At 41.6% G+C, this 16856-nt stretch overlaps 4 protein-coding genes across 7 annotated transcripts; 2 read left to right on the plus strand and 2 right to left on the minus strand.

Annotated features, from left to right (window-relative positions):
• Positions 1–586: 586 nt before the first annotated feature.
• Positions 587–4833, plus strand: hdhd5 (haloacid dehalogenase like hydrolase domain containing 5). 2 transcript variants are annotated; one of them, XM_018664000.2, is made up of 9 exons: positions 587–924; positions 1185–1197; positions 1372–1576; positions 1667–1779; positions 2377–2470; positions 2557–2590; positions 2708–2879; positions 2985–3173; positions 3297–4833. In XM_018664000.2, the coding sequence occupies exons 1-9, from the start codon at positions 819–821 to the stop codon at positions 3703–3705; spliced, it is 1335 nt and encodes a 444-aa protein (XP_018519516.1). In that variant the 5' UTR covers positions 587–818; the 3' UTR covers positions 3706–4833. The 2 variants fall into 2 exon arrangements, with proteins under 2 accessions (XP_018519516.1, XP_018519515.1); XM_018663999.2 differs by lacking the exon at positions 1185–1197 and having other exon boundaries at positions 589–929; positions 1360–1576.
• On the minus strand, positions 4680–8607 carry LOC108875237 (ras-related protein Rab-19). The gene is made up of 5 exons (XM_018664004.2): positions 8347–8607; positions 7740–7837; positions 6919–7107; positions 6244–6427; positions 4680–5457 (listed from the first exon to the last, which is right to left on the minus strand). The coding sequence occupies exons 2-5, from the start codon at positions 7788–7790 to the stop codon at positions 5183–5185; spliced, it is 699 nt and encodes a 232-aa protein (XP_018519520.1). The 5' UTR covers positions 7791–7837; positions 8347–8607; the 3' UTR covers positions 4680–5182.
• A 51-nt stretch (positions 8608–8658) lies between these two features.
• On the minus strand, positions 8659–11274 carry ccdc34 (coiled-coil domain containing 34). Of its 3 annotated transcripts, none has more exons than XM_018664001.2 (7): positions 11161–11274; positions 10554–10777; positions 10275–10419; positions 10040–10147; positions 9754–9912; positions 9525–9654; positions 8659–9303 (listed from the first exon to the last, which is right to left on the minus strand). In XM_018664001.2, the coding sequence occupies exons 1-7, from the start codon at positions 11248–11250 to the stop codon at positions 9101–9103; spliced, it is 1059 nt and encodes a 352-aa protein (XP_018519517.1). In that variant the 5' UTR covers positions 11251–11274; the 3' UTR covers positions 8659–9100. The 3 variants fall into 3 exon arrangements, with proteins under 3 accessions (XP_018519517.1, XP_018519519.1, XP_018519518.1); XM_018664003.2 differs by having other exon boundaries at positions 10554–10835; positions 11161–11266; XM_018664002.2 differs by having other exon boundaries at positions 10554–10838; positions 11161–11262.
• A 1270-nt stretch (positions 11275–12544) lies between these two features.
• slc15a5 (solute carrier family 15 member 5) lies at positions 12545–16814 on the plus strand. The gene is made up of 9 exons (XM_018664012.2): positions 12545–13070; positions 13541–13763; positions 14103–14272; positions 14385–14605; positions 14685–14871; positions 15050–15238; positions 15342–15473; positions 15577–15685; positions 16011–16814. Exons 1-9 carry the CDS (start codon positions 12719–12721, stop codon positions 16150–16152), a joined length of 1725 nt encoding a protein of 574 aa, XP_018519528.1. The 5' UTR covers positions 12545–12718; the 3' UTR covers positions 16153–16814.
• Positions 16815–16856: the final 42 nt, after the last annotated feature.

The raw sequence follows: 16856 nt of genomic DNA on the forward strand, positions 1-16856 counted from the left end.
GTTCACCATAGATTTCAAGTTTCCACATCACACTTTTGTAAGCTGAATACTGGACCAGGAAATGAGTTGTGATGATCTATAACGTCTTACACTCAAATTTAGAGTGAACACAGAGAAACTTTTCCCCCTTCAGCAGATAAATGTGAAAACAATCTTTTCATGTCAAACTGCATAGTGAATATTAGTGAATTATTTTATTTTTTTTGGGGGGGGGGGGGATTTTAATCTTTATATTTATCAAATATGTAAAATCCATAGGGAAAGAAGCAAACATAGGGAATCAGTTAGAAAAATGGCAGAAAATTAAAATTTCCCCATTAAGGTGGTAACTTTTTCATTAAATTAATTTTGGGGCCTTTACATTTAAAATATATCTGCAACAGTTTAAAATTGTGTTTATAATGTCGGAAATTACACTGAAACTGACCCACATTTTCGCAGTAATATTCCAGCTGTAAAAGATTGAGTGAGAAGTTCAGTTTCATTTCAGCAAAAACAAATATTACCTGTAGCGCTTCCGTTGGGATTGTATGTGACGTCTTTTGTACCAGGAAGTTTTGCGCTCTCGCTCCTCTGCGCATGCGTCCTCCCATTGTCATTGGAGACTGCAGTTCTGTTAGGCTGTGGTGAGTGTTGCCAGCCACACTGACAGCATGAAGGGACAGCGCAGAATGGAGGACTGACCCTCACCACTGGGATATCATGACCCATTTCTTCAGTCGTCACATTTGTTAGTCAGACAGTTACCGTAAGCTCAGCTCTGTCTGCTGTGGTGTCTTGTTTACCCGTCGGCTCTTATCACATTGGTGCCTGGAGAAATGCAGAGAATAAGTTCTTTGAAAAGTGGCTGGCAGCTGCTGAAGTCAAGCTGTGAGGGAGCAGCAAAACAAGTCAACACCTCGCCTTCGACCTCAAGAAATTATAGTCATGTAAGTGAATGCTTTATTCAAACTTTATTGAAACTAAAAGGAAGGTTAATAAAGACAAAGTGGAGAAAATAACATGCCCCTCTCGTCTTTATCAACTGACTGACGGCTGCTGTGCTCAGTATTAAAGGGGAATAGAAATGTAGCAGGACATAAGCACCACGTTGAAGCTAATCACAGCACACACACTGATTACTACACCACACGTTTTACAACCAGTTATTACTCTCTCATTCACCCACTTCACTCATCACTGAGTTATCCACTCACAGTGAAACTCTGATCTGTGATTTATATACTCTGGGAACAAAGTCTCACCCAGTTCCCCTTATCTGAAGAGACAGATATTCAGCCTGTAGAATCACCAATCCAAGTTAATGAACAACCTTGTGTTTTTATCTCCACATGTCACTGTTCTCCCTCTCTGGCCCAGGTTCATCCCCAGGGCCCCAACTCCTTTCGGGCTTCTCTTTGATATTGATGGGGTGCTGGTGCGAGGCAGGACACCAATCCCTGCGGCCAAGCAGTGCTTCAGGAATCTGGTGGACCGCAATGGGAAATACAAGGTGCCTGTGGTGTTTGTCACCAACGCTGGGAACTGCATGAGGCAGACGAAAGCTGAGCATCTGTCACATATGCTTGAGGTGGAGGTAAACTGAACAACTTTGCAGTTATTGTAAGTGTCCTTAGCTTGATTTGTCTTTGTTTTCCTCTCTGATCTTTTTTTCTCTTCACCTCAGGTGTCTCCAGACCAGGTGATGCTCTCCCACAGTCCTTTGCGAATGTTCACCCAGTTTCACAAAATGTGTGTGCTGGTGTCAGGGCAGGGCCCTGTGGAGGAGGTCGCTCACAAGTATCCTGTCTTAAATCTTTGGTTCCTGCACCGTCCTCTGGATGTTGACCTTAAAACTACATGTTCTGTTTATTCAGTGCATTTTTGTTCATGTCCTACTTTGTTATCAGTATTTAATCTTTGTACCCTTTGTTCCCTTTGCTTTCTGACTGTCTCATTGGAGGCTTTTCACTGTTATTTTTTCTTTACTCTTTATAAGGAATTGGTGTCTTTTTCCTTTTTCTCATGCTCGGATTTGTTGTCATTAGTTCATTGAGTCAAAGTGCAAAATGTGAATGTTTAGATGTCACTTATTTTTCTGAACAAGTTCAAGAACAAGTCAGTGGTTGATCCCTTCCTGATTTGGTTTGATCAAACCACCCTGTGTTAGTCTAATCTGAGACAAAAAGGTGATATACAGCAGACAAATATTAGTGACTAATACTTATTAAAATATAAATAAAATTACACAATGACCAGTGATCGTGAGTTGCAAGATTGCCAGCAGGTGGTATCCATGAGTCTTTTGGACAGAAGCATCAACCTTACATGTGCTTTTTGGCTCACAACTCTACCTGTCCTGTGTTTGTGTTTGACTTTAACCTACCAAACTTACAGCCTGGGCTTCCAAGATGTTGTTACTATTGATATGCTCAGAGAGGCATATCCTCTTCTAGATGTTGTGGATCACAACAGACGGCCCAAAGGCAGCGTAAGTGCTGTGTTACCATCAAAGTCAGTTTATGCTCAGTCACAGATCAGTTAGACATCTTACCAACTGTATGTAATGTCTTATAGATTCCACCCACCAAAGGTTTACGGCCAATAGACGGTATGTTTCCACAGTCAGTCAACACAGCAGCTATGTGCTTAACAATTCAACAGTTTATAATTAACACATTTACGGCTGTCTTATAAAATTTCTGTCTTCACCTGTTTGTTCCTACAGCTGTTATCTTATTTGGCGAGCCAATCAGATGGGAGACAAACCTCCAGCTTATCGTTGACGTGCTCCTAACAAATGGGAGCCCAGACAATAACTGGGGGACGCAGTACCCTCACATCCCAGTCCTGGCCTGTAACATGGACCTGCTGTGGATGGCCGAGGCGAAGAACCCCAGGTACAGTACAAGTGTGTCAGAAACACACATTTGAATGTAGAACAAAACCTGAAATGTTATCAAACATTTTGAATGACTGTTATCCTGAATGCCCCCATCTCATAGGTTTGGTCATGGTATGTTCCTGGTGTGTTTAGAGAGTCTGTACAAGAAAGTCACAGGCTATGAGCTGAAGTACGAGGCTCTGATCGGTAAACCCAGCGTGGTGACTTACAACTACGCTGAGCTGCTGATCAGACAGCAGGCTGAGAAACTAGGCTGGACCACACCTGTGAAGAGGCTGTATGCAATAGGGTGAGAGACTCCGTTATCTCTTGAGTTTGGACTGAAGGAATCATGTTCTTTTTTCTATCACTAGTGCTTAATTTGAAGTTAAAGCTCCTTTTAATACGTTGTCACTCTTGTCTCCATTCATAGCGATAATCCCATGGCTGACATATACGGCGCCAATCTCTACAACCACTACCTCCAGGCCTCTCACTCCACCAAGGCCCAGAAGCAGGCTAAGAGTGGCGGAGTGGCAGAAACTGTTGACAGTGCCCCCAAAATGACATCAGCAGAGCTAGGCGGAGCATCCAGTGTTTACGGGGCAGAGGAGGACCTCCCTGAAGGGTGCAGCTCCATCCTGGTGTGCACAGGAGTGTACAGCAGGGACCAGCAGGAGCTGCCCTCAGACACGTCACAAACGGTCACTGAGCAGCATATCTTCCACGGCCACCGGGACTTCCGCTTTGACCCCAGCCTCATGCAGCCGTCCTTCGTGGTGCAGGACGTAAAGGAGGCGGTGGAGCTGGTGTTCCAGCAGGAGGGCTGGCCTCTGGAGTAAGACGATCCTCTTAAACTCTGGCTCTATCTCACAGCCTGGTATTAGCAGAAGCTTTGTGGGAGTTTTTTGTTGTTTTTTTTTAAATCTAAGCCCCTGTCACAAGGCAGATTTAGCTGTTACTGTGGCTAGGTCTTATAGATTTTCGATAAAGTGCCATAGAATCAGCTGTGAAAAGCAACAATATGCAGTTTTAACACCAAGTATAGGAAAGTTACAGACATTTTAAGTCGGCCATGCATGGTAGTGTGTCACAGACTGCTGCACTATTTTTTTATATTTTTCACAAACAAGACACACACAATTACACACACTTCACTGTTTCTCACCACCTACTGCATATACATATATATGTGTATATATATATATACATATATATACATATATATATAGTCTAGGTGTTGGGTTACATGCATTTTTACTACACAGACATATAATGTATGTAAGTTCATGAGAGCTGAGACATAGTTCAAATATAATTACACCTTAAGCTGCATAGCGTTAATACTGGCCCTGTGAAGATAGTTGTGTTGGTTTATCTCTGACAATACATATTGTCCAGATAAAGATAGTTTTTATACTTTGCACAATAGTCCATTAACTGGGTCATCTTGCCTTTCTAAAATATACAACCCCCCTCCCCCAGCAGGTCTTAACTAGACCAGTTCTGCTGTTTGTTTTTACTGCTATCATATTTCAGCTCGATTTTTAAGCTAGGGTGAATATGTAACCACTAATGCTGAGGAGATTAATTTGCCAGTTTAAAGTTTAGCACCTCATCTGTTCAGATCTTAATCAGGAGTATGACAATTTTTATAAATGTAGTCTTATTTTTGCGGAACTTACAGAATTAAGTACCACAGTTTCCACAGAAATGAAAAGTTTCCTGTCAAGTGGTTGTAGTTGTGAAAATTCTATGAATGGTCAATGTAAATGTTTTTGGGAGAAAATATTTAATGACAATGGCAGCACCAGCAAAATGTCATGTCGTGCTGGTTTGTTATATTTGTAAAATGACAGGTTTAGCTAATGTATAATTTGCAGGCGACTTCAGTTGCAGGTTAAAGCCGTGGAACTGTGTAATGTACTGTAAAAGCCATACTATATGACAATTAAAAAGGATATAAAATCTTTGCGTGTCAAGTGAAAATATTCTGTTAGTCCTTTAGCAGAGGTGTGGTTTGTAATGCCAGAATCATTATCTCATTCAGCAGCGGTTATCATCAGGAGAATATTGCAAAATACGTTTGATAAGCAATGACCATTTAAAACCTGCATTAAACTGATTTCTGTAACTGTATAAATATTAAAAGTCAAAACATGTACAAAACCTATATTCACACACACAATGCAACATATGTAGTTTCTCTTTAAACTATTCTCATGTAAATAACCTTCTTTCCTTGTAGAGAAACTTTTCACACACACTCATGTACGTTGAGAACAAGTCTTAATCAACACACCCCCGCTTGAATCCCGTTCAGCATCCACACTTTTTATCTGACGACACAGTACCATGGACTGGGTGGGAACTGTTACTCAACATGAATTGAGGTTGGTCTAGAGAGGCTTCATCTGTGATGGTCATGCCGTTGCGTGCCAGCAGCTCCCGGGCCATGAGGACGAAGGCCGCCTCCACATTCTGGGCCTCCTTGGCTGAGGTTTCTAGAGCGGCCAGGACACCATTGTTTTCCGCCAGAGTGCACGCGTCCTCGAACAGCACCTGCCTCTGAGCATCGAGGTCTGACTTGTTACCTGCAGGGGTGAATATGATGGGAAATATTGAAAAAAGTTCAGATATTTATAGCTGCCAGTTGAGCTGAAGTAGATGATAAAAGTAAAGGATAAGTGGATGAGACGTCTCTCTTTCCAAGTAGAATTAGTACATATGCAAACTTGAAAGAAGCTAAGCATTGTTAATTCCTAGATCACTGTGTCTTAAAATATTTTACAAAGCATGATGGATGGTTCAGCGAAGGGTTAGTTGAGCTCACCCGACAGAACTGAGGGGCTTCATCAGACTAAACTAGAATTACTGCCTCACAGTTGTATGCCTCCACCATCAACAGTTGCAGTTAATTGGCAAGTGAATGACTGAGTTTGTATACAAAAATGTTTTGTGCAGTCACAGTGACCTTGACCTTTGACCTTTGATCACCAAAATCTAATCAATACGTCTTTGGTCCAAGTGAACATGTCAAATCTGCAGAAATTTCCTTGAGGCATTCCTGAGCTATCAAATTCACAAGGCCAAAACTATTTTATGAGGTCACAGTGATCTTAACCTTTGACCTTTGACCACCAAAATCTGATCAGTTCATCCCTGAGTTCAAATAAATGTTTGTACCAAATTCAAAGAAATTCCCTCCAGGTGTTTCAGTGTGAATGCGTTTATGAGAATGGGAGGGACAGCCCAAAAACATAATGCATCTGGCCACAGCTGCTGCCAGCGCGGTGGCAGAAAAAGGCTGGAGACCACTGGTGTTCTTTCTTTTTGCTACAACTACAGTCTATTGATTAGCCCATTTAATTTCTTCTTACCAATTAGTATCAGTACCACACTGGCCGCTCCATACTGCTCCACCTCCCTGATCCAGTGGGGGACAGATTCAAACGTGTTGCGCCGTGTAATGTCATAGGCCACCATGGCCCCATGAGCGCTGCGATAGTAGCTCTGAGTTATAGTGCGGAAACGCTCCTGTCCTGCTGTGTCCCACACCTGCATCTGCAGAAACACACAAAAAACACACATCAATCCAAAATGACCTTAACAGTTACAAAATGTGGGTCAAGTATTTCCAAAGTATACAGTACTTCTTAAGTTATTCAGTCCTTTTTTGAGCAGCACTCATGTCTACAGAACTCCAGACTAATTAGCATAACAAGACATCCATGCACTTAACAAATGAACACACCCACAAAACTAACACACAGAGATGTTATCATTTGAAAGAAGCAGTCAGCCACTCCTCTTTCCTCTAAAGGAAAAAAAACACTGATTAACTGAAACAAGCAGAGGAATAATTATTATTATTTACTTTAAGAGTAAGTACACATTCACACTTCATATATCCATGTTTTTGTTAATATATAAAAAATACGCATTTTAATGATACATAGAACACATCTGATGCAAACTGAGCTCAGATGGACAAAAAACATTTCAAAAGAATGAAAAGAATAAAGAGAGAAAAACAAAGACTGTATATCACCTACTTTCACTTTCCTGCCATCGATGTCCAGGGTACGAACTGTAAAGTCGACCCCAATGGTGTTCTGCTGTTTCTCAATGAATATGCCAGACTTGAAGCTCTGGACCACGCAGGTCTTCCCCACATCCGAGTCCCCAACCAGGATGATTTTAAACAGAAAGTCAAAAGAGTCTTCAATCTCCGGACCTGCAGACTGCATGGCGAAGGAGAATATATAGACAGATGCATACACACATGCACACAAACACAACACACACACACACACACACACACACACACACCACTGAGGTTGAAACACTGGATCCAAGACTTGTGTGCCTCTATGCAACAGAACTGGTTCCTTCCACGTTGTGTCAATAACAACTGTTTACAGAAACAGCAGTCACATCCTTGTTAGGGGAAAAAAGGGCAAATCAGGTTTGTACCAGCTGTAGTGTAACAGACCGTGTGGTTCTAGTTAAATATGTGTGTTCCACAGGTGAAGCTGCCCCAGTCAGACATAAAAAACACACCCAATATTATGAATTATCCTCCTGCTAAATCCAGCCCTCCTCAGCAAACAACAGAAAATGACTCCAAAATAGACAGTCATCCCATAGTATAGGATTCAAATTCCCTTCTTCCTGGACAGCAAGTAAAAGTCAGCATCCAAAATCTTTGTTTCTTCATCCTGTACTTGTTTCCATGTCTGCGTTACACTATCAGCCACGTTCTCAAAGACTTAAGGACAAGTGTAGTCTGTACCTCTGCCCTTTAGACTGTCACTCTTTCTGCCCTCTCCCCTACTCACTTTCATTCTGGGACAATTTAAGACACGCCTCCTACCTGTCTTGGTAAGTGTGATCTCCAACTGCCAGCCCACCTGCACCACTGCATCTTGGGATGTGGATTTTCTATTCAGGCTCTGCAATGGGACGCAATACCTGGAAGAGGCAGAAATAAAACTCAGTGACTTGGAACATCATTTACTGAAAGCACAGTGTGTTAGACAGATGTAAACAAGATTGAGCTCTACTCCGTGTTATGATTAACTGGTTATTATATGTGCTGGAGGCTTACTCTGAGCAGAACCTTAACTCTTGATGAAGACCATTTTGCTTACAAGACTCAGTGTGCAAATAACCCTAAGCAAACAGCTTAAACCACTCCTACAGTTAAACTACTCCTGACAGAGTAAACACCTGACGTCTTTGTCTTAACAGCTGTCCTTTGGACCCCAGAATGTTTTTTTGTGCATCTAAAAATGCCCTACATAATCAGTGTCCTCATTATTAGCCCCCTCGCTGACTACTGTCAAGTAACACATTCCACATCAGTCAACAGAAAGGGGTTCACCGTACACTAAGACAACCCAACACACAACAGACATAAATACAATGGAAGGAGTTAAAGATGGTTATTCTACAATAAAGTGTAATTGAAATCATTTTACCTCCGGCTTCATTTATTGACATCAGAGTGAGATGCTACAACAAGCGTTCTGCTCTGTATCTGAATCACTCTCGCTCTCCCTCTCTGTGTGTGTGTGTGTGTGTGTCTCTCTCCACCCCCTCACTCGTTTCTGTCGTCATCTCAGCCCACAGAAGAACAAGGCACAGCTGGACACCAAACAATGTGTGAGTGTGAGGGGCACTTGACCAAGCGGGGTCTATCTTTGGCCGTGACCACCAGCCACCATCTTTCTGTTGTGTGGTTTGTGCCTTATTAAGTGCAGTGCACAAGAGAAAAGACAAGGGCTAAGAAGAAATATTTATACTCTATTTATCGTAATAAGAAAACTGATTCAGTTTACATAAGACAAAATAAACAACTCAGGCTTTTGTATGTTTTTGCTACACAATCTCTAATATGGATGCTAATAAACATGTCAGAACAAATTATAAACATCTTTTGTAAAAAATCATGTTAAAATACTATAATCTGAACATCCAGACATTAAGTTGGAGCTAGTACATCATTACAAATGGCTCTTGTATATAAATCAAACACAAAAATTAAAATTTATACATACAAGTAGGTGCATTTCTTAATTTCCACAGCCATATTAGACAGAACAGAAATACTTCTGTGACTCAGCAGAGCTTCTGTTCAGGAGCTGTGGTGGTGTGGATGAGTCGTGGTGAAATCATGTTTTGTCACCATAAGTAAGCTGCAGCCATTACAGTAACAGACGTCGCTCTGCTGTGTCATCTCTTCTGCCACAATTGTGCTCCGCTCACAGTGTTTCTCAGTCTAAAAACAGTGCTGGGGCTTTGCTGGCTTTTCCTCTGTTTCTGAAGTTTCTTGGCAGACGTCTTATTCAGTGATGTGTCTGGGGGAGGAACGTGAATCGGTTTCCATGGGATCGGGTTGCAGAAGCTGGGTGATGGGTAGGATTTGTCGTAGGGACCTGGAGGAAATCACACCAATACCATACTAACACATAACAAATACCAAGAAGGCCAATGAAAATAATGAGCTGCAATCACGTTTAAAGCAGTCTGAGATCAACTATTCCTGGGTAACAAATTGCATGAAAAACCATACATAAATTTTCATCAGTTATAAGGTGTCAGTTAATTCAATGGTAAAGCAGAGTTAATAATTCCAAGATGACTGAAATGACCTTACTTTTTGCATAGCAAGGTGACTTGGGACTTGCTCTGCTTTTTTCATTGGCTTTTGCCAACCATTCCTTAAACCTCTCCTCCGCCATCTCGCGGCGCTCCTTCTCCTGTTCCTCCTTCAGAGCAGCTTCCTCCTGTTAAAAAATAAATAAATAATCTCTCAGAAACTGGCTGATTTTTTTTTCATTAACATCAGAATCTGTTGAATAAAAAACATAAAAGATGCACATTACTTTCTCCTTCTTTTCTCTTTCTATTTTTTCTTGGTTCTTCTTCTGCAGCCAGTCTTTGTACTTTTGCTGAGCTTTCTGCTTAATCTCCCTCTGTTTTTCCAACTTCCTCTGTAACTCCTCCTCCTCTTTGCTCTGTTTTACAAGCTGCTCAAGCTTCTCCTGGGAGTGTCAGAGGAAAACAAATTAGAGAAGTGAAAACTTTGGATAACTGTAGCATTACTGTGTAGATGCACAGTTTTATGAGAAACTGTGATTCTGTTTTGGATTTAAAGCACCGGTTCTGTACCTGTTCTCTTTTCATTTTTAGCCATTCTTGAATCTTCTCTTCCATGACAATCTTTTTCTGTTCCCGCTCCCTTTCTTCTTCTTCTTGTTTTTCCTTGAGTAAGCGCTCCTGGTTCATAGGATATAAAAAGTTCTAGTCAGAGATTCAGACAGTGTGCAGTGATTAAAAAAAGGAAGAAAAGAAAATGTTATTGTTATGTTTCGGTGATAGAGATTAAGAGAAAACAGTGGCCTGCCTCTTCTGCTTTCTTTTCCAATTTCAGACGGTCCTCTTTGGCTTTGTTCACCAGCCACATTTCCCACGCACTCAGTGTGTGTGAAGCTGCAGGCTGCAGGGCTTCACTGAACATCTGCTCTAAAGGTGTTTTTGGCAATTCACATCTATGACAAAAACAGATCTACAGTTATACATTTTCTACTCTATTCATACACTTCATAGGTCTGAATCGCGCAGTCTGTGGATCTTGACTCGGTGCAAAGAGTATCTTAAATAACTTAATAAAATTCAGCTATACCTGACTGGTGAGACGTTAAGGCCTGAGATGTCGCTCTGCCCGGGTGAAGTTTGCTCAGCTGGGCTGGGCTCCAGGTCTTCTTCATCACTGTCAAAACTGTCATGATAGATGGGAGAAAGGAGGGAAAATGTGTCTTCGTCGTCGGATATTACGCCGTCGTCCAAACCCCTGGGTGTGTGGAAGTCTTTCCCCCGGCTGGTCTTGAGAGGGGTCGAGCTAAAGCCCTGGGATGCAGACGCAGGACAGATCGGCATCTTCCTTCCAGACATTACTAGCCGATGTCTGCTATGAAACCACACACAACGTCGAAACATGTGCACGTTGTCCATGAGTTATGAGTGACTTTTAACTGTTAAATTAACGTTAAATGAACCTATGCAACTTTTCAGCATGGCACAATATACAAACACAACTAACTAACTGATGTTTAACGCTTGTATTCACGGTTAGCAAAGTGGGGCTAACGTTAGCGTTAGTTAGCTAACTTAGCTGTAATACCATCTAACGTGCTACAAAGGTTTACTTCTAAATACTGGCTAAGTTCTCGGTGTTTGTGTGCAGTGTCTCTTGCTCACTCTGAAAGAATTCTGAACATCTAGTAGCCTACCTTTGTGCGTATATTTGAAGAAAGTGGCGCTGTACTTCTAGTCGCTTTCTCCACCGCTACAACTAGTTTGTTAGCAACTTCGTTTCCCATGATACACCACGCCCCCACGCTTAACTGGACGCCGTCTCTGTAACCATGGAGATGTTTAAGACTTTTTTTTTACTACAATTAAATACCTTTCTTGTTTATTTCTTATTCAAAACAGCACAGGGTATCACAAAACGACATATTCAGAAAACAGTATAGGCTATTACTAACTAATATATTTGATACAATGTAGAAAAAATGGTTAATGTAAAAGGACAATTTTTTCATAGTTGGCTTTGCAAATCCCACTCATCTGCATCTACTATGCACCATATACAGTAGGCTACTGTGCAAAAGTCTGCAGTGTGTTTCAAGATCCTTGAAACAATTTGTCCTCCAACTACCTTGAAACACTGTGCGTACCCACACAATTGTTGCAAACAACCAGATGTTGATATAATTTACTTTTTTCTACTTCCTCCACTTTGTATGAATTTACACATTTTGAAACTTTTATGTTGTGTGCCTAGATTGTATATTTGGTATTTTAATATGTTATTATCTTTCACATCTCTAAATGACTTGGCACCTGATTGGAGATGCAACCACAATTTATCTGTTGGACACATACCTCCAAACGACCTGCAGATTCTTTAAAATTATTCATTTGTTCTTATTTTGATGATTTCCTGAAGTTTTGTGAACAGGTACTCCGTTATTCCTTTCTGTGCTTCTGTGCCTTGAGCAATCAGTTTCCTGTAATAACAGGCAGTTGTTGTCCTTCTAGCAGCAGCTGACCCAGTTGAAATTAACCTGCCTATGCACTCAGTCTCCCTCTGACTTAACATCATCAGTCTAATTACCAGCAGGCAAGCCAAAATGAGCTTGTACACTGAGGGCTCGCTTTCACATAGAGATGTGACATGTTGTGAGTGTTTGTAATAACCTACAGCACTAAATCAATTCTTAGTTGTGTTTTATGTCTTTTAATGCTGAAGTCTGCTGGTTAGGCAGCATCACGTGTTCTTGACTTTTGTCATTTAAATTATGTTCATTAAAAGAAAGAGTTTAACAGAATGTTTTAAAATGAAAATGTGAAATTGAACAGTGAACAGCTACATTACAGTGATTCAATGTAAGTCATTAATGAAATAAATAAGACAACAACATCATGTCTGTATCTCACTGATAATTATAGAAATATTTCTGGGATGCTCTCCAAATAGCTCCCATCCATCACTGCTCCTGGATGCAATTTTGTGACATGTGTCAGATCCCTGTAAGGCGTCCACAGTTCTGAGTAAGATCATGACACAGGAGGATCGTCAGCCAGAAGCACGTGCAGAATGCAGGTAGGTGTGTCTGACCCTACGTGTCTCCACAGTCACACTAAAGTGAGGGATTCCAGCTTTTCCCACTGCTGGTCCCATCCTCGAAACACAGGAGTTCCCATTCAGAGCTCTGCGTGGTCTTATACTCACTGCATCCAGACGATCAAGCAGCCCAGCAACCAGCTCGCTGGCCAGGTAGTATGGTAGCAGGAGACATTCAGGGACTGCCAGAAGGCGGGAGCCAACTGCAACGAATCTCCCAGATCCCTTTTCCGGACCAAGGGCCGCCGAGCAAGTCCCGCAAGAAACTCCAAGTTATCATCTGTGTGCTGCTTGTGGAGCTGTGTGAAAGATTTACTTTCTTTGGGATTGTGTGTAACATGATTCTCTTCTGCACTGTGAAGCTGGGCTACAATAACTACCTGGCTGCGACTGTCAACCTGTGCTTTATAGGAGCCAGCACCTTGACCCCTGTTCTGGTCGGGTGGTTTGCAGAAACCTACTTAGGAAGGACCAAAGTGCTCTACCTGTGTGCTGTGCTTCATTTCTTTGGTAAGACGCAATGGGGTTTGATACATGTTGTCTGATGTGAAAAATTTGAAACCGTATGACTTGTTTAAAAAACGTTTACATGTTACAGTAATATCTGTTATAATGTGGGATCAGAGTAAAGGCAGCTGTGATGATCTGACTGCTGTTTTAAGTTTTTTCTCACTTTTCAATGATGATCTAGCCTCTGTTTATTTTTCCAAGCCAAAAAAAGTAGCTCCAGTTGTTCTAATTGTACATCAGTTCATTTATACTGTAGTATCAGTGCATACAAATTTACCAGGTGGCTCAAATCTGCCACTTTATTAAACAAATATGTATCTGAATAACGCAAAATGAACAAGGAAGATGCACAATCATCTGGCACATTATGAATCTTTACCTTGTGTGTTAGTTGGCTCTGAGCCTTTGAAATCAGACTTGTGTTTAAAATCGTGACCAGACGGCGCGAACTTCACTTTTGTACATTCTAGGGACGGCCATGTTGCCCGTGGTGGCGTTTCCCTTTGAAGATTTCTACATCGACACTCATCACATGACGCACCAGCTAGAACCTCGTGAGCAGCAGATCCTGTTCTATACCGGCCTCCTGGCTGCTGCGCTGGGCATCGGCGGCATCCGGGCCATCCTCTGCCCCATGGGAGCCTACAAGCTGCAGGGCTACAACCAGCACCAGTTACTGTCCTTCTTCAACTGGTGGGTGGTGTTGCCATCTGAATGCAGGCTTTCACTTGATTAGCCAATAATCAGACAATCCACTGATGTTATTACTAATGATCAGTCACTAAGATCAAATTGGCTGATTGGTAGATTATGAGATTTCTTTGTATGAAACTGACATTTTCCTACTGCACTACACCCCCCTCTTGACACCACTGTGGTGCTTTAAGAAACATCATGGAGGATTTATAGATCTCTGGGGAGAATGAACATGCTCAGGATATATCTCAACCATTTTGAGACTTTGTAACCATGAAATACTAATGTTTAATGAAATGAAGGACATATTGTAAGATTTGTTGTCATTACATTTAGGTTCTACTGGTTGGTGAACCTGAATTCCACTGTTGTGTTTCTGGGTATTGCTTACATTCAGCAGTCTGTGGCCAAAAATCTGGGCTTCCTTATCCCCTTCACCTCTGTGCTGCTGGCTCTCATTGCCATACACATGATGCGCAACAAGCTCACCTACAAACCCAAGAAAGGTAACATACATAGAAAAAAAGAGACCTAGAAACAGGTAATCAGACACACACTTGTGTGTACCAAATCAAGATGTCTGCAGCCTCACACTGTTCCTCCATGTTTCCATCGTAGGTGGGTCCTTACTGACCACGCTGGGAGTCTTCCTGAACTCTCTCAAGATGTGCTGCCTCCACTATCGGCACCTGAGTGGAGATGTGGCGTCTTGGCTGGACCGGGCCAAGGAGAACAACGGTGGCCGTTACAGTGAGACGCACGTAGAGAACGTCAAAGTCCTGGCTAAGCTCTTCCCTCTTTACGGACTTCAGCTGCTGTACAGAGCCTGCATCACGCAGGCAGGTCACAGGGAACATAACGATTCCTTTAACGAGAATAATTTCCATCTGTGAATGTTAACAAGTACGTTTCCCATAGATTCCCTCAGGTTATTACATACAGACGATGAACTCCAACCTTCACCTGATTAACCTCCTGTTGCCCATCGGAGCTATGAATGTGATCAGCATCCTGCCTCTGCTGCTCTTAGCTCCACTGATCGAGTGTGTCACTACCTGCTACCTCTCTATGGAAAAAACTCCTCTGGCCCCTGCAAAAGTCATTAGTGAGTATCTCCACACATGCACACAACTACTTATAATTTTTTATGTCTTTGCCTAAACACCCCTTTGTCTCTCTCTCTCTCTCGCTCTTCTACCTCTTTCATCCTCCCTCTTTTCTCTTGCTCTCCGTTCTTTAGCCCCCTCTCTCATCATCCCACCCTGTCCATCCTCCCCTTTCAGCTCTGGGCCATGCATGTGCCACTCTGTCAGTCCTGGTGGCAGGTTTGTCTGAGCTGCAGAGGAAGGCTTACCCTCTGGTGGAGCAGACCCTGTCTGGAAAAGTTCTGCAAGTGTCATCCATGCCGTGTTTCCAGCTGGCACCCCAGTACATCCTGCTCGGTCTGGCTGAGGCTCTCGTCACCCCTGCATGTGAGTGAGAGACCTCTGTGATTTCATGTGACACTGGCCACATCTTCCCACACTAAGAATTTATAAAATTAGCACAAACCATTGATTGCTGCCTTTCTGGCAGGCTCCCTCATATCTTTCCAACTGACCCCGAGCCACATCAGAGGCATCTCCCTGCATTTCCTCACTCTGTCCTATGGAGGGGGCTGCTTTCTAGGAGCCTTTATCATCCAGCTGGCATACTTTCTCTCTGGAGGTAGCAATGAAAAAAGTGGAATTCATGTTTTCTCTCAACAACAAATGACAGTGACACTATAAGCTGATTGAAAAATGGTGACCACAATTCTATTTGTTTACAGGTAACTTCTATCCAGATGTTCTCCATGACGGGAATCTGGAGAGATTCTTTTTCCTCCTGGCCACGCTGATGGCTATAAATACTCTTGCATTTTGGAGTGTATCTTACAGGTACAGTATTATTTCTGGCTGCCACTGCTATACACTGGAACAGAGGATACAATTAGATTATTCATTTTCCATAACGAATGCTGTCATGTATGGATTGCAGTGAGTTACTCATGTTCAGATCCATTACAGTCCATTTTTAGGTGATTTAGTGAAGACATTTTGTAGAAGATTTCAGCAGACTAAAACCCACATAGCTGGGTATAAGAACCTGTGGTTAAATAAATAGTTAGACTGTAACTTTTGACAAACATATTCCCTCTGTTGCTTTAAAAAGTTGTGTATCACAGCTCTTTGTGTATTTACTTGTTATCCTGTTGTTGCCCAGGTACATAGACCTGAGTGTGCAGGGCAAAGCACTGACCATCAGCCCTCTGACTGAGAAACTGCTGCATTACAAGGCCTGTCTGCGCTTCTACGACACTGTGGATCGCTCCTACACAAACACCTCCATCGAATCTATTTTATGACTGTCTGCATTATGATCTCTAGTGTTAGCGGCGCTGGCGCTGCATGTTACTTTGTCAAAATCTGTAGCTGAGAAAATTATGGGGCTAACTGTATAAATACAACACATGAGGTGTACATATTCTTATTGCTTTTATAATTATGTTAATAACAGTAATGACAGAATTTCTACGTGTAATCAAACATGTTCATTATTGCCTTGGACTGTTATTTTACCTTTGGGCTGTGTAACAGTGAATTATTTTTGACTAAATTTGCAAATCAAAAAAGGAAAAAACAAGACAGTAGCAACATATGGTTCTCTATTTGAGTCTATCAAGCTAAGCAAAGTCATTCTGCTCGCTGGCTTGATTGATTTTTATTTTTTAATTTTTTTAATTTTTAATTTTTTTGATTATTAAAAAACATAAGCACAGTAATAGTTATAATCATTAAGGATGTTTTGTATGGCAAAATGAACAGGGTAAAGAAATGTTTTTTAAAATAATTAAAATGAAATGTTTAACTACCTCTTGTAAAATAGCTGTGAGTGTATTTTATCAGCAAAAAACACACTGGCACATTTTATTTATTTTGTGCCTCGTGGAGTTTATTAGCATTGCCATTGGACAGGCTTTAAAGGTGATAATTAATGATCAAGTTTAAAAACACAATAAACACTGAAAAAAAAAGAACAAGTTATTAATGCAGTTTGAAAATATTAAGT

The sequence above is a fragment of the Lates calcarifer genome, linkage group LG10 (genome assembly GCF_001640805.2).
Source record: "Lates calcarifer isolate ASB-BC8 linkage group LG10, TLL_Latcal_v3, whole genome shotgun sequence".
NCBI lineage: Eukaryota > Metazoa > Chordata > Actinopteri > Centropomidae > Lates > Lates calcarifer.